General features: G+C 47.2%; 1 protein-coding gene across 3 annotated transcripts in view; it reads right to left on the bottom strand.

The window, feature by feature from the left end:
- CSMD2 (CUB and Sushi multiple domains 2) overlaps positions 1-24,249 on the bottom strand; it is a 268,199-nt gene that overhangs the window by 195,986 nt on the left and 47,964 nt on the right. For all 3 annotated transcript variants that reach the window (XM_061449789.1, XM_061449788.1, XM_061449790.1), the window contains one exon: positions 1,103-1,297. In XM_061449789.1, coding sequence (XP_061305773.1) covers positions 1,103-1,297 — 195 coding nt within the window. The remainder of the gene's footprint in view (positions 1-1,102; positions 1,298-24,249) is intronic.

Below are 24,249 nucleotides of genomic sequence, written 5' to 3' on the forward strand. Positions count from 1 at the left end.
CTGGAGGAGCTTTGAGGTCCCTTCCAACCCAGAATCACAGACTGGTTTATGATTACTGCTGTGTAACCGATTCAAGCAAGCATTAAAAACACACCAAGCAAACAATATTTGCTCACTTTAAATTCAAGATTTATGCCACAGCTTAGAACTGCTGATTGATTGCACAAGCAGAGTCAATAAAAAGAATCAATGTAAGATGCTTTGCTGAAGTACACAAGGAATTGAGGCGAAAAGACTTCAAACAGCAGCAACTGTTTTGGTATAACACCACTGACACTTCCATGTTTACAGATTCCCTAGTTCCTCGTCACCCCAGAGGATTAGCAAGAAGGTCTCTATCCTGGTCAAGGAATCTAAGTTTCCCTACTTAAAAGGGCTCGCAGGAGAGCTGGCCAACCCCTTCAACCACAGCCAGATTTCACCTCCGTACAGCATCCCTCGCCCAAGGCTGCTGCTGCAACCCCCCAGACAAAGCACCACAATGCCTGTGGAGCGTGCCATGAGGGAAACCAGCCTGACACTGTAGAAAGCAGTAATTTTTTTTCTAGTATTTCATTTTCTAGTACTTGAAAATTCATTTTCTAGTATTTCAGCTACAAAACCCGCACGATCTTGGGAAGGTGCCTTATCTTACAGATGCTCCTCCTGCTTCCCCCTCCCTGCACGGACTTTAGGCAAAGAATCCCTGACTGGTTTGGGTTGAAGGGACCTTAAAGCTCCTCCAGCTCCAACCCCAGCCACGGGCAGGGACCCCTTCCACTGGAGCAGCTTGCTCCAAGCCCGTGTCCAACCTGGCCTTGAACACTGCCAGGGATGGGCCAATTCTGAAACTGAAATGAGGAAAGAACTGAAGACACTGAAGTTAAAGCAGCTGTGCAGCACTTCGAACACACTGAGCACTTCAGAGCCTCCCTATCATTGACACAAACCCTGGCAGTTTTAAGGAATCCAGTAAAAAGGAACCTCAATATTAACTACAGCGTGTTTAGTTTTCAAGTCTTTTACATCAAGCTTACAGTCCATGAAGCTTTTCCCACCCCCAAATAGCTCCTTAAATCCAGGTTCACTGTGGCTTGTTCCCGGCGAAGAGAATTCACTTTACCTCTGCAGAAGGGGAGAGGAAAATCCCAGGAGGCACTGTTTTCCGAACCGGCCTGGCACGTGAGCAAGGCGTGTCCTTCCAAGAAGAAGCCTGGATTACAGCTGTACCTCACTTTGTCCCCGATGCTGAACGTGGTCCCTTGCTGAATCCCATTCTGCAGCCTGCCGGGATTTCCGCACGTATGACTTGGTAGAACTGCCAAAGAAAGTTGTTTCTGGTTAGAGACAGCGCATTGGAACCGAGCTGCCAGGTGAAGGATCCCAAGGGAAGGCTCAGCCCACAGCAGATGCGTCACTTACAATGTGAAGAGCAAATAACCACAAAGCTCGCCCCACTGGATTGCACCCACGTTCATCAGCCCAGTTACCATTAACATTTAAGTCCCATTTCTACCAAGGAAGCAAAATTCACTCCCCGAGCTTCAGTCAGAAGCAAGATCCAATTTCCTGACCAAAGTTCCTAAACCAAAGGCTCCCTCTCCCCCCTGCAGTTCTATTTAACACAACCGCAGGTGACTGTTTCTCACTCAGCCTTTGTGGGGCACTTCAATGTGCAATGTAAGCAGAGCTTGTTGTACCTTAGAACCACACAGAAGACAGTTGCTAATTACTGGTTCTGCTACTGCCTAGGCAAAAGGGCAGCATTTCAGCCCACCAGGATTTATACTTCACTGCACTGTGGTTTAATCCACGTTTCATGCATACGCATCAAACCGGACTCCCAAGAATGGACCCAGCTCCACTGAAGGAAAATACAGTCCAAAAATAGGCTGCATTGGAAAGAATATAGAATACTTGAATATGAGGTGGTGAAGTTGCAGCTAAAGTGCAGGTAAATCCTCAACCAACGCCTCTTACAGCAGTTTCACAGAATTTAAACCAAACTCTATAGGCTTCCACAAGCCACTTCCAAAAGATTCACTCAAATCATGGATTTAGAGCCCAATATAAAACCCAATAAGGACAACCAAGCCTAGGAACGACACAATCAAATTTGAATCAGGCCCATCTGCAGCATCTTGTATTGTAGTTCTTTTTCATTAAGGCTGAAACATCAGAGGAAGGAAAACATGGTCATTCAAAGCTGAGAGATGGTTTCTCACTGGAAGCAATTTTGTCACGGGCACGAACAAAACCAGATGAATTCCTACGAGCAAAGGGAGGTTTAGCCTGCAGCTCTGCCAAGGAAAAGAGGAAGATTAAAAGGAAAATGATATGCTAGTGTAGACAGCATGCAGCAGAATAAAATACAACCCAAAGTGTGTGTAAGCATGTGGAGTGAAGCATAAATCCCTAACGCTAAATGATGCAAAGGCTCTACCTTTTACCTTTCTGTCCTGCCGGGGTACAGTGCTTTAGGATTATGGGATCGAGATTGGAACATTCCCTGCTTTATCTCCCTCCACCAGCAGCCCCCAGCTGCCTCCTCAGGCTGAGCCCCAGTGCCAGAGAGTGCTCTCTAAGGCAAGCACACTGACAGCATCCCTCACAGCAAGGGAAATTACAGTCTAATCTGTAATGAATATAGGATTATGCTGCATCCAGCCAGACCACCTTGTTTTCTAGCTAACCCACTTCCACATTAAATACAACCCTACCACCTTAACCTTCATTAATTTTAATGGCACATTCATCTCCACTCCTGCATTGCTTCAGCTCTTTTCATTTCTGCTGTGACCCCAGGCTCTCAGCACCCACCTGCATGCAGAGGAGCAGCCCAGGAGAGCACAGCCAGCACCCCGAGGACACAGCACTGGGCTCCTGTCTCCCCAGGCCACCTTCCACAGGTAAGGCTCCAAGAGACAAGGCTCTTTCCCCTGCTCCCTGCTCCAGAACACTATTTACACCCTTGCACAAAGCTCCTGGAGCTGCGAAGTTCAGCAGCAACTTTCACATGGTCGTTACTATTTCTGTGCAGGGTTTCGTAAGGGGGGATGCCATCAAACACATCAGATGGGTTGAAAAGCAGTGCAGAAACGTTTCATTTTCTGTAACGAGACTTCAAACCCCAATTTAATTAAATTACCCATGCCAATTTTTTTTAAATGAACCCATTCCTGCTTTATGCTTCCATCCTTTAAAATGAATGACTAAAACTTCACTATAAATAAAAACCTACCATTTCTAAAAGTCAATTGCTAACACTCGCTGCTCTCAATGAACTGTGAGGAATCAGACAACCCTGACCTGCAATGGTATCCTCCAATCGCACTCCCGAAAACAGGCTCTCATTTAAAAATTCTGCTTCATTTGGCTGCCTTAACTAATGCCTTGTTACAGGACAGCCAGCGCACACGTGCTCCCAGAGGGAGCAGCGCGAACTCCTGGATTGCTCTGCATTCCGTGGGGCTACATCCAGAGCTGGGCTGAGCACAAGTGCTGCAGAGCTGCCCGTAGGATGCGCTGCCAGTCATGCCCCTGAGGCACTTGAGCAGAAGATGGATTTGGGCAGCCCCGACCATGAGCTGATGGAGGTCACCATCCCTGCGGTGGGATGGGGAAGAGTCCAAGGACAGAACATCCCCAGCTTCCCCAAACCCCTCCCACAGCCCGGCTGCGAGGGGGAGTCCAAAGAGGCTCTGGAGAGGTCCTCCTGAACCCCAGCCCAGCACGGGCAGCCCGTGCCCTGCTTCACTGCCGAGTGTGACTCCCCGAGCTGGTGCAGTCGCTGCTTTCACTGCAACGGATCTGGGATTCTGCTCCAACGTTCCTGAGAAGAGATAATACTATTGCTCATACTTGGCTGCCTCTAACAGCCAGGCTCTGATTGCTCGAGAGATTAATAGAACTGTATTATTTACATCAGATGTCGCACAGAATAATATTATTAAAGCTTTGTCTTACCCATTTACCAATTCCACTGTAGATTAGTAGCATGGATTTTCTTCCTCCCCATAAAAGATTTGTTCCCGGCAATCAACATAATATTTTCCAGTGATTGTATGGAAATGAATGCAGCCACACACCAGATTTGTACAGATGAATAGAAGGTCCTGTTAGTCATTTTGTAGCTAGGTCTGTTTCTTTCCATGATGAATTTAGAGCAGTTTATTTCATTTGTCTTGATTTGAGCAGCTGCCAAACTGTTATCTTATTTTCTGACAGAGGAAATAGGATTATTCTACTGCAGTTGCACCTGGAGAGGTCTCCAACATACCTCAGACATCACTGTCCCAAGAGCTGTTCAGATATACTGCCCTGGAGACCTCACTTCAAGATGACACAGTAAAAGAACCATAATCATGGTGTTAATTGTCAGCACAGGCACAAACAGAACCAGACCAGAGAACTCTGGAGAGGAGACTGGTGAGAACTCCAACTGTCTCAAGAGGCGATGTGAAACACGATGATCTGAGAGCAAGGCAGAAGTGGCATCTTTTCAGTAAAAACTCTGAAGTGTGAGGACATGGAAAACCAACCAAAACCTAAAGCTTTCCCACCTTCTGCAGTTTTCAGTCTAACCTTCAAATCCGCTTCCTAGCCAAAAAGAAACCTGTAGGGCACAAGAGCAACCTCTGCCCAACTTCATTCGTTCTGCTCCAAATTCACTCTGCTTTTCTATCTCTTGCCTTTCAGTTTGGGCCCCTTTTGTCCCGTCCTTTCAAACCCACGCATGCTCCACTGACTTATCTCTTAGCCTTCATCTCACCCTGAGCACATCATCCAAGACCTGCATGCTGCAGAGCTTTTACAGAGCAATGAAGATGTGCTTCCCTCATGAAGCCTGATCTGTTAGTATGAAACCAGAGGTGTCTCTCAGATTTCAGTGCACTGCTTGAAAACGAACTGAACAAGTTGGAAATGGAAACAACAGATTTGAGAGGTTTCCACCATCCACTGCTGGGAGCTGCTAACAAGTAGCTCAGAGCTCCCGCAACTGATCTGCACCAGAAGCTTCATTCCATTCACTGATTTCTTGCCTCATTTGTTTCTTCCCTTCTCACCAGGCTCTTCCCCTCTCTTCCCACCCCCTTGCCCAGGATCACTACCCTGGCAGTTTCCAACATGAGCTTTCAAACCCCAGTTCTTGTCAAGCCGCATCTCCTCGTTCCAGTTCATTCGAAATTAATTAGGAGTTTTGAAGTCATTAGATGTGACTCAACGCACCCTTGGCCAGCATCCCACCATCACCATGCATCCAGGCTAATTACATCAGCCTCTCCCTAAACCCCATCGCTCTTTTTGTCAGGAGAAAAAGAGGGAAAGAGGCAGAGAAATGGTTCTCATCCGGCTCATCACACTGAGAGCTTCCTGCTACCTTAAGCAGCTCAGGGACTTTCAAACCACGCAGACTCCAACCCATCCCTCGCTGGCTCACCACTCCAAAGAGAAATCTTCTCCCTTTCCTATTCAAATTAATTTTCAGCTCCATTTTCTCTATATATTGTTTGAATATAAAATAACCCCAACATTTAATACATCCAGATCCTGCATTCCAGTCTATTACCCTATTTACATAGCTAAAAGCAGCTTTTTTATTGCTTGAATTATCTATGGTAGTTTACAACAGATATTTCAGTGCTATCATTGTTCTAACCTTGAAATCTTATCTAGAAGTGCAACTTTTATGATAAGAGGCCATACATTATCTCCTCATTCCCAACTGATTTTCATTCCTAATAAAAAACCAGCGAGGAAAGCAAGCAAGCCATGCCAGAGCAGGCACTTCCAGCTCCTCAATGCTGTTATTACAGCAGGAATAATTTATAAATCCCAATGAAAGGATGCTACACAGACCAAGCAAAATAACAAAACCATTGACTTAAACTACTTGGCTCAGCCATCACTGCACACTCGTCTCCAAATCAGCCTCTGCTACGCTTTGTTTAGCCCTTCTCTCGGTTCTCCTGCCCTTCCTGAAACTAGAAGGGGTGGGAAGTCAAGATACCCAAGGGAAACAGAGGTCCCTTCTGCCACAGATCCAGGCTGGGCTGAGCAGGGCAGGATGTCACTGCACTGCATTTGTTACCTTCCTAGACATTAAAGGAGAGAAACAGATTCTTGAAGGAGAACCTATTTCCATCACTGCTTCCAAACTTAATCAGGCTCCCGTGCACGATGTGGACAGGGCACCTCCGGCCAGCGCAATGTGAGCTCCAGTGGCAGAGGGAGATCCACAAAGACCGATTTCCTCTCTCTCTTCATCCATAACTGTTGGGGCAAGAACCACAGGGATACTCCATGACTCCCTAATAGCTTCCACTGGGGTTTTAGTGCAATCTGCTTTAGTTCAGAAGATTTTTAACCTTCAGAATAAGTAAGTGTCCAGTGTGTGCTGCAGAAAAGGAAATAAACGCTATCTTTTTCATTTCATTTTATCCTTTTTTATGTCATGATTTGTTTCCAGTACAGCCAACAGAGATAAAGCTGGATGGAAACCTATTTTTTCCCCTCTAATATTTCTTTGTTCACTAAAGAGCAGCTAGACAGTTACTTTTGGATAATAACAGGCCAGAATGGTTCATCATCCATCTTTTTTGTGGTAGTATTCTAAGGCTCTTTTGGAAATTCATGTTCAATTTTCAATTTACCTTCCTGGAATGTGCTGCAGCAACTTCAGTGCAGCTGCCCCGAGTACCCGGCGAGCCGAGAGAGGATTAATTTAGATTTGATTTAGTCATCCCACTATAGCAGAGATTTAAAACGTAAAAGCAGTAAGATCCTGGGATACAGCAACAATCCTGGGTACCTTCAGGGATGCACCGAGCAGGGATCCTGCACATCTGGGACGTCACAGCTCACAATTCATACTTTCAAATGAAAGTCATTGCTTGGTGAGTGCAGTAGAGGAAGCCTGGCTGGAACAAAGACCCAGCCACTGACCCTGGCTGAAGAGATCTTTTGCTGGGCCCTAAAGAACATGGCTGTGCTGGAAGACACTCGAACATCGGCAGATGCTTCGTTCCCAGCCCCAGTGGTCCTCACATACCACCCCAACCTGGGATGCTCTCCTGCATCAGGAGCCTAATCAGCGAGGCGCTTGAGAATGTGATTATCTTTGTGAACATGTTCCAGTCCTGCCGCTTTCCAGTGCCACAACACTTGAACACAAGCTTAAATTAAAGTAGGTGGCTAAGTGTTCTGCTTAGCAGGAATGGATTTAAGTGTACGTTTAAAGGCTTCATTGAACTGGCGTTTAACAGCTGCAGAATAACTTGAAAAAACTTCCCTGGGGAGGAGGCTGCTTTTACATTTCTTTTCTCTCTTCCTCCCTGAGCTGGGGTTAACAGCTCCATGGGAAACAAAGACCTGCACCTTGCTGTAACATAAAAGCCAAGCCAAGGAAAGCAACCCTGCAGTGGTTATCAGCACCAGAAGACAACTGCAGGAACCAAACGAAAGCAGAATTAAAACCGCAGCCCCGGAGACTTCAGCTGCCATAGCAGATTAAGCACGTCACTGTGGTGTGCACATCAAGACTGAAAGCCAAGGCATCAGCGTGAAAAAAGGGTGTCAGATTTGGGAACCCAGATTTGAACTGATTCTATCTAGACACTGGGTGCCAGTGTTGATCCGCTCTGCGTTGTGCTGGAGCATGTCCCTGGACAGGGAATGCTCTTTGTTCTGGTTAAAAAAGAAAGCCACTTCCAACTTTAGAGACCACATTGTTTATCTGCCTATTGATCTCCTCGAGCACAGAGAGCCAGAAACAGAAACCGTAGCCAACTACATCTGTTTCAATAAATATTTCACAGCAGAGGAAGGGCATTCACCACAACATCACTCCTGGTTGCTCCAGCCACTTCTCTGGAGGCAGCAGGGACTGCAGGGCGGCAGCAGCCCCTCCTGGGGCCAGAGCTTGCTGGGAACCCAGGGTGCTGGTGCTCCTCAGGTCTCACCTACAGCACTGTGTTATCCCCGCATCCGAGCACAAGGACCTGCAGAGCCCGCATCAGCACCAGGCAGCTCCACCTTCTTCTAATGGCTTCCAGACATCTTTCCTACCCCTCACTCCTGGCTTTCAGGAGCCTTTGGAGGGGCAGCTATTAATGTATTCCTTCTTACAGTTCTGTTCTATACCTTCTTTTTACAAGGGCATGCAGTGACAGGACAAGTGGGAATGGCTTTGAACTGAAAGAGGGCAGATTTAGATTAGATATTCACAGACTCACAGAACAGTTTGTGTTGAAGGGACCTCAAAGCTCCTCCAGCTCCAAGCCCTGCCATGGGCAGGGACCCCTTCCACTGGAGCAGCTTGCTCCAAGCCCCTGTGTCCAACCTGGCCTTGAGCACTGCCAGGGATGGGGCAGCCACAGCTTCTCTGGGCACCCTGTGCCAGCGCCTCAGCACCCTCACAGGGAAGAGCTTCTGCCTCAGAGCTCATCTCAGTCTTATCTAAATCTTGGCACTGAACAGGGCTGGCTGGGGTTGATCTTTAAGGTCCCTTTCTACCCAAACCATTCTGCGATGGGTTAGGAAGCTTGGCTGCTCAACACCAGTAACTGCCAATACTGCAGGCACAACGAACTGGGACACCAGCCTTACAGAGCAGTACTTTAACTCATCAGTGATATCCATGGTTTGTGGGATATCACCCTTAAGAACAGGAAAGGTGAAATATTACACCAGCGAGTAGGTCCACAGTAAAAGCAACCAGGAACACTGAGCTCACAGCGCCGACACCTCCCATCAATAACCAGAAAGCAAACACGCTTCAAGGATGGTGCCACGAAGAGCCCACGAGCAGGCACAGCAATGGGGTGGGTTCTGCTTCCAGCACCACAGATTCATTATCAATCTGTGGTCATAACTGATTAAAGGAAGCCCCTGGAAGGTAATTTTATCTTCCTCCACTGAAAACAAGGCTGAAGTGATCTCATTATGTCACAAAAACACGCCTAGGGCTCAGCCCTGTTTCCTGCACTCACAGGTGCCTATCTTACAAAATCTGCCACAAGCACAATTTTGCAAGCTCTTCAGTAACATGCACTCGTCTCAGAGAACAAGGTTTCGGCCCCACCTGGGATCTCCCCAGTGCCTGAATACATTCAAAAGCAAGAGCTTATTCCGATTCCAAGGACCTTACTCTGATTTCAAATCCTCGTCTGGTACTCAAAGGTGGATGCTGCGAGTCACCACTCCTAGGCAGAACCGAAGCACATTAAATAACCATGCACAGCACTCCTCAAGTGAGGTTTTCTCTGATACAAACACTGGTCACTTGAAGCAAACATCCTGAATTTAAATGGGAAGGTGACTTCCCTGTCACTTCTGAGCATGTGGCTTGAAGGACGCGGGTGTAATTTCATGCACTTTCTAGACAAGGCATGGCTGAGCTGCCTCAGACACTGCCAGGCCCTGCGGGGACACATGCAGCCCTGCCAGCTCACATCACCAGTGGTCCCTGTTGAGACCTCTGCACTGACACGGGCACTTGAGAGGGAGTGAGAAGTGTCCAGCCATCCACTTAACACTTCCGCAGCTCCAGTGGCTGCTGGCCACCCTTCAGAGATGGAAAACTCTTACCACCACCACCAGCAGCAGCAGCGTGAGCACACAGCTCCCGTTCTCCCATCTTATAGCAGGGGACTGCAGGAAAACCTGGAGAGACCGCTCATTACACAATGAGCATCCCTTCCATTACCAATGAACATCCTTCCATCGTCCTCATCAGTGACACGGCAGGAATTCACCTTGTTTAACCTCTCCCCAGACAAGACACTGGGAAGCTCTACTCGAAGTTGGCCCTATAGATCCAGAAATGCTCATTTAATTTCTATCTAGTATCATGGTCTAAATACTTCAAGGAGACCTTAAAGACACAAGGAATTGATGCAAAGAGATGTTACAAATGAAAAAAATCCATCTGTACATGCTACAAGAGGCATCCATTGTATAAATGTTGTCATGGCAACAGGATACAGGTTTGCTTCACAGGACTCTCAGAGCCCCTTTGTGGAAAGGGAAGGAACCGGGACTGAACCTTGAGAAGGAAGATGCCTCACAACTGGCCTGAATCCTGTTCCACTCCATGCAGCAAACCTGTGCCTTGCTTAAACCTCACATTACCACTACTAAAAGTCAATTTTTTGGCTTTGATAATACAACTCTACAGTGAGAAAGAACCGAGTGAGGGTTCAACTGTAAGCACACAAATACCATGTTATGTTCCCACATGGAAATAACACAGGAAGGAAAGCATTCAACATGAAATAGCTCAGCAGTACTTCCGTCCACTTCCATTCTTCCCTGTTTCTTCAATTACTCTTCATATGCAACACAAGTCCACCCTCTCCAAGGGCAAAGATGCAAACCCTACTTTAACCTAAGGTGAGGAGCAGGGGAAGCAGAGGTTCACCCAGCCAAGACTGCATTCTCCAATGCAGATGCTATTTAATAGAAAACCCTAAATCTTAACCTAAACAGCCTTCAGCTCCTGAACCCTTCAAGCAGCCAAAGCACACCCGGGCAAAGCATGGAAATTCAACCCCCTCAAATGCCCACACTGGGAAGAAGAATTCACACAGCACCTATTTGACATGCAACTCAGTCAGAAACAAGTAAACCCCCTTCCTCTGGAGTAATGCATCAGGCACTCTGAAGGAAAACACCCGAGTGGGAAAAAAAATGGGGTCCGTTATAAAAGATAAAGTAGCAAAGGTGACAGACAGGTAATCCTCATACTCAGCAAGAGCTCACTAAAGCTTGCAAGAGATCCATGTAGAGGACTTCTCCGTGACTGGCACCACAGCCTGCACTACACTAGCTGAGCCGAAACAGGTATTTTTAGGCTAAAACCTTCTATGAGCTGCTCGTCTTGCTGCTGCTCCATTCCATTCATTATACTTTTAATCATGTCCAAACAACCGAGCTATTAAATAAATTCCAAAGTGGCACAGCAGGCTGTGTCTTATGCAAGCTAAAGATCAGAGCAGTCGGAGAGAAAGGCTACTCTGGCTGCAGATTAAACCTCCCCATTCTTACAAAGCACAAAGCAACTGCTGGACTCAACTGCTGCACATTCAGGATTATGGCTATTTCTCAGCCCCATCTCCTGCCGACATCATAAAAGGCATTTGGGACATGATTTACTTTATAGAAGTTGCACAAAGAGGGCAGAAAGTTATATAAGGAACCTTTCAGTAATGAAGTCCCTGCTGCCAACACCTTTGTTCCCCTCCACGAGAGCATCTTTTAAGTGCAGATTTCTACACTGCAGCACTTGAAGCCTTCCCAGGCAGCTTCAGCATCTTGTAAACTGTCGTGAAAGGAGAAGCTCTCCTGTGCTGTGACCACGAGAGATGCTGCCCTGCACACCTTCCTTCCTTGCAGCAGAGCCACTGCTAAACTTGGAGAGCTGTTCAGACATCCCCCACCTGCTTCTCTAAACGCTGCAAGGTTTTACTGACCTCAGGGATGCTGTGCTACAAGTGAAAAGGAAACCAACATCCCGCATTACAAGACCAGAAAGAAATTGCTATTGTTCTACAGCACATTCCAGTTTCATCAAGCAATTCCCACAGGGACAAAAGATGCATCTCCCTTCTTACCAACCCTGGTATTTGGGAAGGGCAGTCCCTGAGCAAGGTCTACAACCCATGCCAGCAACACAGCACACATTCTGTTCCCTGCTTTGTTACTAACAGAGGCCTAGACATGGATTAAACACCTGAAGAATATAAATGAAAATGCATTTCATAAGCAAGGATAAAGATACTATCTCAGTCATGGAATTACGCCTGCCATTCACCCCATCCCACCTCAATTCCTCATCTTTCAAAGGCAAGTAAACTCACACTATTCATTCTTACAGATTCTTTGCTCCACATGTGAGTCAAGCATTTTCACCCATAACTCCCATGCCCCTTTCCAAATCACTGCCCCCAAATTCTTCCAAAAGGATGAACTAAGCTCTACCAGATCTTTGCTCCAACAACAACATCAATTCTCTTGACCAAAGGCTTCAAAGCTTACTTGACTCCCAGTTTTAACTCTGCTCCTTTTGCCCCCCAACTCCTCTGCTGACAAAGCAGCTCCTGCTGAGGAGCTCCCAGGAGATCTAGACCCGGAATAGAGCCTGAGCTAGGCTCATCCCAACAGCCCCACGGGGTGGCCCAGGCAGGCAACGGCTCCCTTCTGCTCTCACTGGGATTACAGACAGTGGTCTGCTGCAATTCCAGCCATGACAAAGCTCCCGAGCACTGGAAAGCTACCCGAGGCTCTTGTGAAACCGGGTATATTCCACAGTACAGAAACAGAAAACCTAACAACATGTGGCATTTATATAATAGTTTATATGTTCCAAGCATCATTTAGGCATTACCTGCAGCCCAGGGCACTGGTCAGCCAGGCTGGAAGTCTATTTAGCATTAGTTCTCATGGGATTTCTGAGAACGGATTCTTCACTTGGGCCAGAAATGCCATAAAACACATCTGCTTAGAGGCAGCACAGTCCATAAGCTTTCATTGCAACAGCCTCCAAAGACTAACACCACACTTGTTCAAGCCCTAAAAAGTTTTCATTTTAATTTGATTTCTAAACAAAAACTTGGGACAGTCTTTCCTTTTATCAGACACCCGTCTAGTTCAGCACCATAGCCTGAAACAAACATTCCCAGGGAGAATTAATGGCTATCATTTCTGTACACACAAGTTGCTCCAGGCTTTGCTGTGCTTTGGTCCAACGCACTTGCAGCTACTGAGATTTTTCTATGAAATACCAAAATTACAGCTGGTTTCCCACTGAGAATCTGCTCATACATAATTACGGACCTGGAACAAGAAAACTTCCATTAAGTTTTGCTTCCACCGACTTAATCTACCAGCCACCTGAGGCTACCAGCTTAGGAGGACCCTGACACACAGGTGGCATCATTTAAACACCAGCAGATGAGGGTGCTGGAAGATAGGTTTGGATAGAGGCACCAAGAGAGCACGTACAGACAACTCAGTCATGTATTCACAACAGAGCACAACTGCTAATGAGATTACTATGTGAAATATGCTAGCACAAACTCATTTCCTCCCACTGGATGTTCCTGCCAGGCTGGTCTAATTTTATAGGATGAGAGGTTGCATGGGAGGAACAGGATAAAAGCGACACCAACGGCTGTAAGAAACTGTAATCAGCACAAATGTTCCTCTGCGTTAGTTTACAGAATTAAAGAAATAATCATGCCTGGAAGATGCATTTCGGGAGAGCCTGGGACCTGGAGCTCTACCCGGGACACTCTGGAAAACATACATGCAATGATTTCTGACGCAGCAGGCAGAGCCAACTGCTCGCTCTAGAAACTCACAGGGGAACTTTGGCATCGCCCGTACGTCACCTGCACCAGGACTCGAGCAAATCTTGTGCTTCAAATACTGTCTGCTTCCCTCGCGGCGAGGGGGCTTACGTGGTTTTTAATACGAAGTAAGTACTCACTTGATGCCAAACTACAGCATCCGCTCTCTTAAGATACAGCATCACTCCGAATGCTGGGGCTCAGACATTTCTGAGGTCTCGCCAAGTACGAAGCACAAGCACTGAAGTGATTAGTCTGCAGGAGGTGAAAATCCATGGAATATAACGATACAGCACTGAAAGGAAAGCTCCAGCAGTGAGTGCTCAGGCTGAGTGAAAGAAGGGAAGGGTCTAAAAAGGATAGAGGGGTTGGAAGAGGCCGAACCATGAGCTGAGCCCACTTTCAGAGAGGAACGGACAGACGCTTGCATCTTCGGCTACAGAAGGTCTGCAACTGAACATGCAGTCACTAAAACCCATCACCCCGGCTCACAGAGCACAGAACCAAGTACAGATAGAAAGAAAAGCAACAGTAGAAGAACCAAACCAAACCCTGTGAATTTTTCTCCTCCATAAGGCTATGGGAAAACAATCATGGAATTAATGTGCTCCTCACCAAACACACAGGAGATACCATTGTCACACATGCATCTCAAAGCAGGGCACAGGGAAAGTTACCAGTCCTGCAAGAGAAGTACCCCAGTTACATCTCGGCCATTACATGCTACATAAATAAGCATCTGAAAGACTCATCTTAAACACCATCAGACAGAAATAACAAGGAAAAAAAGCTCAACAACTAGCCACTTCTTCCAGCAATAAGCTCTAATGGATCAGTTGGAACCCGTGTTTTTACGCTTTTTATACCCACCCTCTTTCTTTTCTTCAGCTTTTGTGTGAAGCTGAAAATATCCAGCCATCCCAGCCCTGCTGTTTATGGAGGCAACAACAGAACTGCCAAATTCCCCACCCTCCATTCTCAATTGCTTATTATCAAGAATGGAGGCCACAAGATTGAAGAACCAATGTGTATTTATATCTCTTTGGCAGAAAGATCTGTATTAAATGAATGAGCTCATATTTTTCCCAGTCTGAAAGTACCAATGGCATGTGATTTGTCATCTGGACGCAGTATTCCCAACACAGAAGTACCTGGATATGAAAATATAACAGACAAGAAACAGCTGGATTCACACCAATGCTATAAAAGCACTTTTAATAGCTAAAATCGCAAATTCTTTCATTACTATTAGTGCAAGTTGTGCATTAAACTGTTTTGGCCTTAAAATTAGTTAAAAGATTAGGAAGAAATAGAACCTCTAGGAAATACACCAACCCAGCACTGAAAATTAACAGAAAAGGAGTTCAGTGCATCTCCAACATGTGCTCAGCAGTTGACGCCATCAGCCCAGGCCAAAGACCACGTAGATGGTACCTTCCCACTGCAAAAGCAGACCAGCTCTGGGGCTGCGAGATGCTCCTAGGTAGGAAAACCCCAAGGTCAAATCAGAACAACCGTATCCAACGTGTATAAAACCAGGAGGAGTTAATCCTTGAAGTGAAAGGGGTTTTAAAGACCTGGCCTGTCAATCAACTATGACCAGGGAGGATGGGGGACGACTCCAGTGAGTGAAACAAGGAGGGCTAAGCCCAACTGTTCTGTTCTATGCTCACAGATGAGATCTCGCACTGTGAAGCTGCAGAGCTAAAGCAGAGCACAGCATCCCCCTGGGGCAGGAGGCAGCCGCCGCGCCCTTATCGAGTAACTGGTTATAATTTTCATGCAAATAACAGGAATAATCAAGTGCCTACTGCAGCTGTGTCAGCCTGCAGAAAGCAGCAGCCAGGAGCTGATCAAAGCGAGCAGATGACCTCGCAGGGAGCACGCTCACGGTGTTATCGCCTGCTTTGGTGTGGGCTAAATATAAAATCAAAATACCTCCCAGTGCTGGGAACTGCAGGGTGAGGCAGCCCCAGCCTGCCCGGCAGCAGCCATGCAAGATCATGGATCCTGACCAGTCACAGAACCCCAGCCTGGTTTGGGTTAAAGGGACCTTAAAGCTCCTCCAGCTCCAACCCCTGCCACAGGCAGGGACCCCTTCCGCTGGAGCAGCTTGCTCCAAGCCCCTGTGTCCAACCTGGCCTTGAACACTGCCAGGGATGGGGCAGCCACAGCTTCTCTGGGCACCCTGTGCCAGCGCCTCAGCACCCTCACAGGGAAGAGCTTCTGCCTCAGAGCTCATCTCAGTCTCCCCTCTGCAGGTTAAAGCCATTCCCCTTGGCCTGTCCCTGCAGGCCCTGGTGCAGGACAAAGTAGAAAAAGACTGAATAATCAGAAATAGCTTTTCAGTGGGTCGGTCTGGGGGGTTGGTTTGCAGGTTATTCTCCTTCCAAAGTTGGCCTCTTTTCTCCTCTGATTGTCCACCCTCAGGACAGCAGCACATGAAGCTGAGCTTTCAGACATTGGCAGGTCTATTTTACTACTGGTTTAGTTAGAAAAGCTTCACCTTTCCAGACTGGTCACGGCTGTGGCGTTGTTGCTTTCAATGTAAAGCTCCCACGACATGACTTATTTTTACATCACTTAATCTTTATTAATCTTAGTGGAAGTACTGCATTAAAGAATTGTTAGTCTACACACAGAGGGCACAACTGTATTCCTCATGTCTTTTGGAAACCAAGCTAAAAGAACATGAGGAATTTAATGATGGGGATCCTACACAGCTAATAAAAATTTACACTTAAGGAAATAAATACCATAAATAACACATTTGGCTTTCCATCTATTGCACAAAATAAAGGTCACACACTTAACTCTTACAAACTAAGTGATTTCTCTTACAATGACATTTACACAGCATGTTACAGCACCAGGCTGGGGCTGCAGCCATGGGAGCCTCAACTGAGGCAATCTGGTTTGACCTGCTACAGTCAGTCGGGACAAAATATGCACAGTCCTTTATATCAGAACCTGAACTAATTCTAAGAGATGCTCAGTTTCATTCCTTCCAAGTGGGCAACGGTCATATCATACAAACCCATCTGATAATTAAGCACCATTAAGTAATTAAAGTTTTTGCAGTAGGAATGCAGAACAAGTAGACAATCATTAGGGATTAAATACTCCCAGTACAAAAGAGAATGTGTAAAAGCCAATTTTCAGGAACAAATTGGAACCTGGTGCAGTTTTCCATACAGACTTGGGGAGGGCAGACTGTTCACATTTCACTCTCTTCTGGGAGTTTTCTCCACCAGAACTATTTCTCACTGACCACTTACCTGGCACGACAAGCAGGATGAATGACTTTCCCTAAGTATTTTAATCTGTGGGATGTTCAGGTCAGCTTTTCCATTTCATTTTAACTGATGGATCGCCTGTTCTATCTCAGGCTGTACTGTTATGTAGACAAAGAACACGCTTCCCAGGCTCAGTACAGCCTAGCTACAGAGAAACACGGGTCAGACCTATCGGTACTCCCACAAGGTGAACACAAGCCACGTCCTATTTATTTTGCTCTACATTTCAGGGATTACTGATTGACAGGCTCTATTCTTATGAATAATAATAATATCACTGACCCTTCCTGCGCCTGAAGAACCATTTTTCCTCTCTAATAGCACGATAGGGCTTACATGGAAGACTCGAGCATTGAGCCATAGTGACCTTCCCCGCCCGAGCTGCTGCTGAAGCGATAGCTGATAAAAACCAGTGGATAATGCTCCAGCCATTTCATCTCCAGACACATCAGCCTGTAATGATCACAGTGATAACAACCACCCCAGACCAGCGACGCTCCCTCCTCCCCCCGGCTCTCCCCCGCTCTTTAAGCGGCACTTCATCTTGCTGTCCCTAATACTTGGGGAAAGAACCAATTCGTGCCTTCTGCTCTGGTTCCACGCTCCGAGGCTCCCCGAACGCACCCCCAACCACCCTGAGCACTGAATCGTCTCCGTCTGGTCAGCAAAGCAGGTATCCACGTGAACGTACATTTCCACCTGGATACTGACAGTGTTACACAGGCGCTGCTTCCTGCCACCTCCCTGAAGCCATCAACAGTCTCCTCACACAGCTCTGAATGAGGCATCGCAGCTTTTGCTCGGGCTCACAGATCTGTCTGTGGCACCTTCCAGGCACACGAGCTGGGAGCACATTCAAGTGAATGCCTTTTCCCTCCCCAGATTTTAAAGATGGCAATGAACAGCAGGAACTGGAAAGGCAATTGATACTTAGGGCACAAAGAAAATACTAAATCAGGAGGAAAAAGAAACCTTCTACCCCTTGCACACATCCACATGCACCCTTTCTGGCTCTACACAGGAGCTGAACCAGACTCAGCACTGCCTGTATCTGCACGCTTCTGTACAGTGCAAGACAAGACACTTCAGTTTCAGTCAAAGACCAGAAAAATCAGTACAACCGAAGAGAGCGGTCAGCCCCTGAATCACTGCAGCTGCCGGAGAGCCCTCGCAGGGATGAGGAACGGCAAAATTGCCCAGCATCCTTCAACCCAAGTAGTTTTGCCGGCGTCAGCCGCATCGGCCTGTGGCTGACTGTGCTTTGGGGTCTCGCTAATAAAACCCGCTCTGTGGAAGTCGGAGATTAAAGCAGAGCAGTACAGCAAAGAGCTTTTTGCCACACTGATGCTTTACGTGCATCACGGACACAACAGCTCTATTTCCTTTAACCTATACTCAGTCCTCCAGACTGCATCCCGAGTGCCTCAACTGCAGTAACCAACATGCTCAAGCGAAGAGCAGCTTCCATCCTTCCAGCCCTCCAAAGCTGTGAGCAGCCCCACGGTTTTAAAATCACCGATTTCTGTGGAACACAGCCTGCAAGAAGGAATATGTTTTAAAGGAAGGGCTTGTTTTGGTTTTTTACAGCTTAAATGCCTGACAGCTAATCATACTGCTCTCTTCATTAAAACATTATTCAAGGTGAGAACGCACGGTAATCAGAGACACAGATCACCACATAGCATGTGCATTTGCTTCTGGAAGCAGAGATAAAGTTAATTAAATACTTGTTTAATTTGAATGAAGATAAGATTTGCTCTACTTGAGCTGATCAAACCCTAACCCAAAAGGTGTGCTGCATGGAGGAGTAGCCTTTTGTTCTTCAAGCTTTCCTGAAGATGCATTAATTGTATAGTCTAATAGATACATACAGGCCTTTCTTGTATCATCTGCTTTAGCTCTCAACAACTCCCCTGCTTTCCAAAGGGTAATGGAGGTGACTGAGCACTACAAGAACCCTGCCCTGCTCCTCAGGGGACAGGACCACTGTTTAAAGAGCTCTTCAGATGCACCAGTATGGCACCACGCAGTCCACAAGTTCTGTGCGTGCAGGAGAGATAAAAAGACCAAAGAAAATGAACGTAAAGAAGGAGATCAGAGGGCAAAGCAGAGAAGTACAACGCTAAGAATCATCCCATTCCTACTCAGTGTCAGGGTAAGAGTGACCTGAACACTGATCTGCTCGCCTTGGACCAATCCCTCATCCAAAACACAATGCTTTCTGCTTAATGTAGCTCAGGTCTATGCACACCCAGAAAGAGAACAGTCCTTCACCACCATGGAATCCCTCCTGTGGCCTCTGTCTCCATGGCCTGAAGAGGAGCCCAGAGTCCTTCCACTTTTCCTTCTCTCCCAAGGAACCACCAGCAATTCAAAGCTGAAGCAGGGCTCTTCCAGTAAGGTGAGCCCAGCAAACGGCCTGGAAGCTACTTACTTATAGTCAGGTTTTACTTGGACAGATGACATTCTAATCTCAAAAGTGGAAAGAAACACCATGGGGTAATGAAAAGGGGAAGGAATTACCGTCCAGGCTAGGTGGATTTGAACAGATAGAGAGGAGACGTCTCACAGGAGCTTAGATCCAATCAGCACGTCAGAGGATTTTGGGGGGTAGGTTCTCTGTCAAACAGCCAGAAGCTCCCTTTCGGTGTCTCTGCAAACTGCTTTCTATTTCCCAGCCCAGCACTGCTCTGAGCAGTAAGTCCAGTTCACAGCAAGCTACTAAAAGCAATGCTGGTCAGGCAAATCACGTCCTTTTCCTGCAGGAGCTGCTTTGCCTACAGGAAACTCAACTCTCCTCCTCCTGATGGGGAAACTGGAGCTTAAAGCTAATGCTTCCCACCTAAACTGCTGCACATACACAGCTCTAGTCCGTATTTCTGGCAATCCACACACACAGCTTCCTCTAAAGCGTCTACTGATCTGCGTATCAGGTGCAAGATTTACCTATGTGCCTAAATTAAGATGCAGACACTCAAAACACACATCCCACTACAGAAAGAAATGTGGCCCATGGAAAGCGGTTCAAGATGATGAGGATCCTTGCAGGAGCCCCAGCTGGTGCCAGACAGGCACAAGCTGATCTCTCCAGCTGAGCACCAGCCCCTCTTCCTTTCTTTACACACAGAAAGGAAATGATGAATTCTATAACCACTACACAGTGACCTCTCAAACCCCATTTGTGAATCCTGGGGCACAAGAAACGTTTTCCAGGCTGGTGGATTCCTCCCGCAGCTCCAGGAATGAAGCAGTATTCAAACCTTTGGTCATCCCATAAAGGCCAAAATAATAAAACCTGCAGTTATAAACAGCTCCCTCCCTCGCCAAGGTGCACAGAGCTCTGTACATCACCCTGAATGCAAATTAAAGCACAGTAAAAACTATTAAACCTAACATCGGTTTGGAATACAAATGGACAGAGGAGTTCAGTAAGGAGCCCTGACACCAAGAATGCCACAAGTGGCTCAGCTGGTGACTGGGGACCCCTGGAAACGTCAGCCTACAGAGAGAACACAGGATGGGCCAATGGCTAAGATCAGAGACTGGGGTTCAGGTCAGATCGCTCACCACAGCACCTTCCAAAGAGGGAAAGGGAAGCCCAGGATTCGGGTGTTCAAAGTCAACAGAACTTCAGTGGCAATCAAAATGGGACAAACTGCCCAAAACCCTCCTTAACACTGCCCATAATGAGAAGACGATGAGCCAGGTCCAGCTACACAAAGAATCTCCACAGCTCTTAAGATCTTTCTTAATCCTCACCACCTTGCTCCACTGAGGAGATGTCATGGGGAAACCAACATAAGCAGACAGAAAACCTAGAGCAGAGAATAGCAGTTGCATTAGCAGCAACAAGGGGTTCCAGAGCTGTCACAGCACCCTCAGCATCTCACCTTCCTGATCAGAGCTGCCGTGGCTGTACCTGCTCCAGCCCATTGTGATGGGTAAGGATCACACGGCACTGGAGGATGGACTGAAGCCTTTTAACCAAATTGGCTTGGCAGCAAGCTGCAATTTTCACACAGCTCATTAGTGGTGACTTTTTATGGAAATGTATGCTGAAACCAGCCCAAACGCAGCTAACAACTATATGTGCTACAAATAGATTCCTTGATTGAAAAGAAATGTGTCTCTATTATATGTGAAAGATAAAAAGGGGCGAGAAGGGAGGAAAATTAAGGTTTTTGGAAAGAAGAACCACAATGAGAGTCCTTCATAAAGTACCCTCACAGCGCTGAGACTGCCACATACCGATTTTTTACACCTTTCTCCTGTCCAGTCACATCCAGCGACCCATCTCAAGCACTAACACCCTCCATTTCCAAATCCCACAAAAGCAGAGCAATCTTCAAGTCTCACCAATTCTTTACTGTTTTCTGCACTACTTTACATGCTCTTCCCTAAAACAGGCTGATCAACAGAGCTGCACTGCGAGGGGAGTAGCTGTAGGACCCCACTACTGCAGCTGAGATAGTGTCACTTGATGCTCAAATGCTTAACACTGGATCCTATTTGCAAAGCATTAGCATTCCTGCTCTCCTGCGTCTGCACTGATGGATCTCATTTGCATATGCAAATCAAAAGCCAGTATGAGACACTTAATATTCCCTCAACTTCATTTACTGCTGCAGAAACATGGGTCAATATCTCACTCCATCCCCTCCTATGAGGGGAGGGTTCAGCTGAGTCAGCAAATGCTAATAAAACTTTGCTGCTTTCAAGTCTTAAAATCAATTAGTGGTATATTAAAAGCAAACTTGCTGGAAGCTCATTTAAGTAATAAAAATCCTTTGTATAGCTAAAGAGAACAAGAACAGGAAGGTTGCCTCTGCCCCTTCCCCAGGGAGTTGTTTTAATCTGAAGCTGCAATGGGAACGGTGGCATCTGCCCCCACCTTTGGGCAAGCAGGGAGCTTCTCCTCTGCCAATTCTGCCACCTTCAGAGGGATAAGGACACCCCAAACCCAGCCTTTAGTACCTGCTTCTCCCCTCCCCTTGGCTGAAGAACATTACCATGCACAGGCAGCAAGAGGATTTCAGAGCAGCCAGTAACCCTCTGCCCTCGTGTCCGTGACATTAATCCAACACTGACACAGCACCTCGCTTGCACTGACGTTTACAGCGCAGTGGCTCCAGGCTGTCACAGAGCGGAACGGAGCAGCCCAGGCTCCGGGATCACCACCACAAGCTGCTGGCAAGAGGCACTGCCACGAGAAGCTGCACGATCAGCTCTGGCACAGATCACACTGAAACCCCAGCCTGCAGCCTGCCGTTCCTATGGCCATCACCCACCTACAGCGGAACCCCCCAAAGCCCCACACTCTGTGGGTGCTCAGCATCAGCAACACCCTGAAATTAGTGACTGCCCCAAGAAGATCCATTCAGATCAGAGCAGACACGGTTTAAACCGGCCGAGAGTCAGAGTCATGCAATGGTTTGGGTTGGAAGGGACCTTAAAGCCCATCCAACCCCAACCCCTGCCACGGGCAGGGACACCTCCACTAGAGCAGCTTCCTCCGAGCGCCATCCAGCCGGTCCCTGCTGACAGGGTCCGTGCCCGGGTCTGGCTGTGCGCTGCTGTCAATCACAGCTCCGCAGATGAGGTGCGGGCAGCCCAGTGGAGCTTTCCACGTATTCCTCCTCAGTGGGGCCTGGCTTCTGCAAGTCACCAGGGCCCCAGGCTTGCGGCTTTAAGCCCCTGCTGCCAGCAGCCACACAAGTACCTGACCTTGAGCACTCCGCAGCGGCTCTCCTTACTCAAAGCTGACCTGCGCCTCGGCTGGCAGCAGAGCCGGCTCCAGCTCCAGCTCCATGCTCCGGGAGGCACCTGCACCTCCACACTCCCCCCACCGACGGAACCCTGCTCACAGACAAGCGCAAGCATCCCCAGCCACGCATCCCAGGGAAGCACAGTGGCCAGCACAGCTATTTCTTCTTATTCCTTCATCTTCTCACCAAGACGCTTGTTTTATGACACCTGATGTAGCACCGAGTTCCTGAACACTGCGAGGGGCAAACACCTGGCTGTTTGCTTGATTTTACTGCAGCTAATTTATTGGCCATCATCTGCAGGATGAGCCTGAGCAGCACTTACACCAGCTCCTGCCAGGGCTGTAAAGAATAACTGAGTCACCACTGCCATGCCAATTTGCCATTCATTTCCCTCTCAAGGCTACAAAGCCACTGATGACTGGAATATGCTTCTGACCATGACAACGGCTTCCCGTATGGAACAATAAGGAGTAAACAGATACAGATAACTGGAAATAAACAGCAAAATAGGGTTTACAAGCCAACACCAGTTCTTCCAGCGCTAGCACAGGCCAGTAGCAATGGGTAGCAAGAAGCACTGGCAGGAACTCAGGCTAATTTGGGATATAAAGCCCAGCTGACCAACTCCTACCAGATACTTTACTATTTCTCCCCTCAGGTTTGCATCCACAACTCCAAACACGCGCCTGAACAGAACAGTTGACTGTGCAAAATCACTCCTTTCCAATATGCATATGGTTCATTAAATGAAACAGTAGCTGCACACTGCAAACAGCTGATGACAAACAGGGAACACAGCTACAGAGCTGAGATATTGTGGAAGCATTCCAAAGAGCAGCCATAAGAAAAACTCCGAAGCTGTATGATGGGCAAACCGACTGCCAACCAGATTTTTTACATTAGATAGAAACCACTTAATGGGAAGCAGAATCAATCCAAAGAATTGCTTTAAATCTAATTATAAAACTACTTCTTTTCCAGATGCTACACTGTGTAAAACAATCCTGTCACTCAATATTATTGACACTGCACTGCCTTACTGCTCATTTGGTAGCTTAAGTTTATCAGGTAATCTAAGGAGTAATACCTTGCAAACATGAAGCAAATTAAAACAGGCCGGGCTGCCTGAATAGCTGCGTGGTTTGGCACACACATTTGGAAGGAAGCGCAGTGTTAGGAACCCTAACAGGAGAGCAGTGAACATAGCAGGGCACAGCATCCTCCTCCTCCCCACGTTCCATTACAGCAAATCACAGCAGAGCAGAGCCGCTGCAGGGCTCTGGTACCCATGAGCTATTCATCATCGCACGGTGTCACTGCATCGCTGCCTCCCTCCCTAGCCAGACTCCAGCTCCCTCTGCTTCCCTCCAGGTTTGCTGCTACTTGACAGGCAGCAGTGACAACAAGAGGGATAACACCTAGTTTTTGTTCCTATCCTCTCTTTCAGGCCTGATGTTCATTATGATCAATCATGCTTTTTGTAATCCCCGGGTATTAAAATGGATGGAGACATTGCAGACATCGGAATATCAACATTCAAACATGATCTGCAGAGCTGTTGCTTTGTTTCTAGAACAATCAGTTCTTCTACAGCCATTTGGAAACAGCAACGTGACTCAAAACCAGCCAACTCATTCATAAACCTAAGAATCATAGGATCACAGGCTGGTTTGGGTTGGAAAGGACCTTAAAGCTCATCCAGTTCCACCCCCTGCCACAGGCAGGGACACCTTCCACTAGATGAGGATTTAAAACATTAAGGATAAGATCCAGTACCCATAAGTATTATTAAGAAGTGCACAAGGCCAGCAGGGCCAATTTAGGATCTCTTTGGCTGGTTTGAATGCTCCAAGCAAG

The sequence above is a fragment of the Pezoporus flaviventris genome, unplaced genomic scaffold (assembly GCF_033815535.1).
Source record: "Pezoporus flaviventris isolate CSIRO_AGI_PZ_B2104156 unplaced genomic scaffold, CSIRO_AGI_Pfla_v1 ptg000008l, whole genome shotgun sequence".
NCBI lineage: Eukaryota > Metazoa > Chordata > Aves > Psittaciformes > Psittacidae > Pezoporus > Pezoporus flaviventris.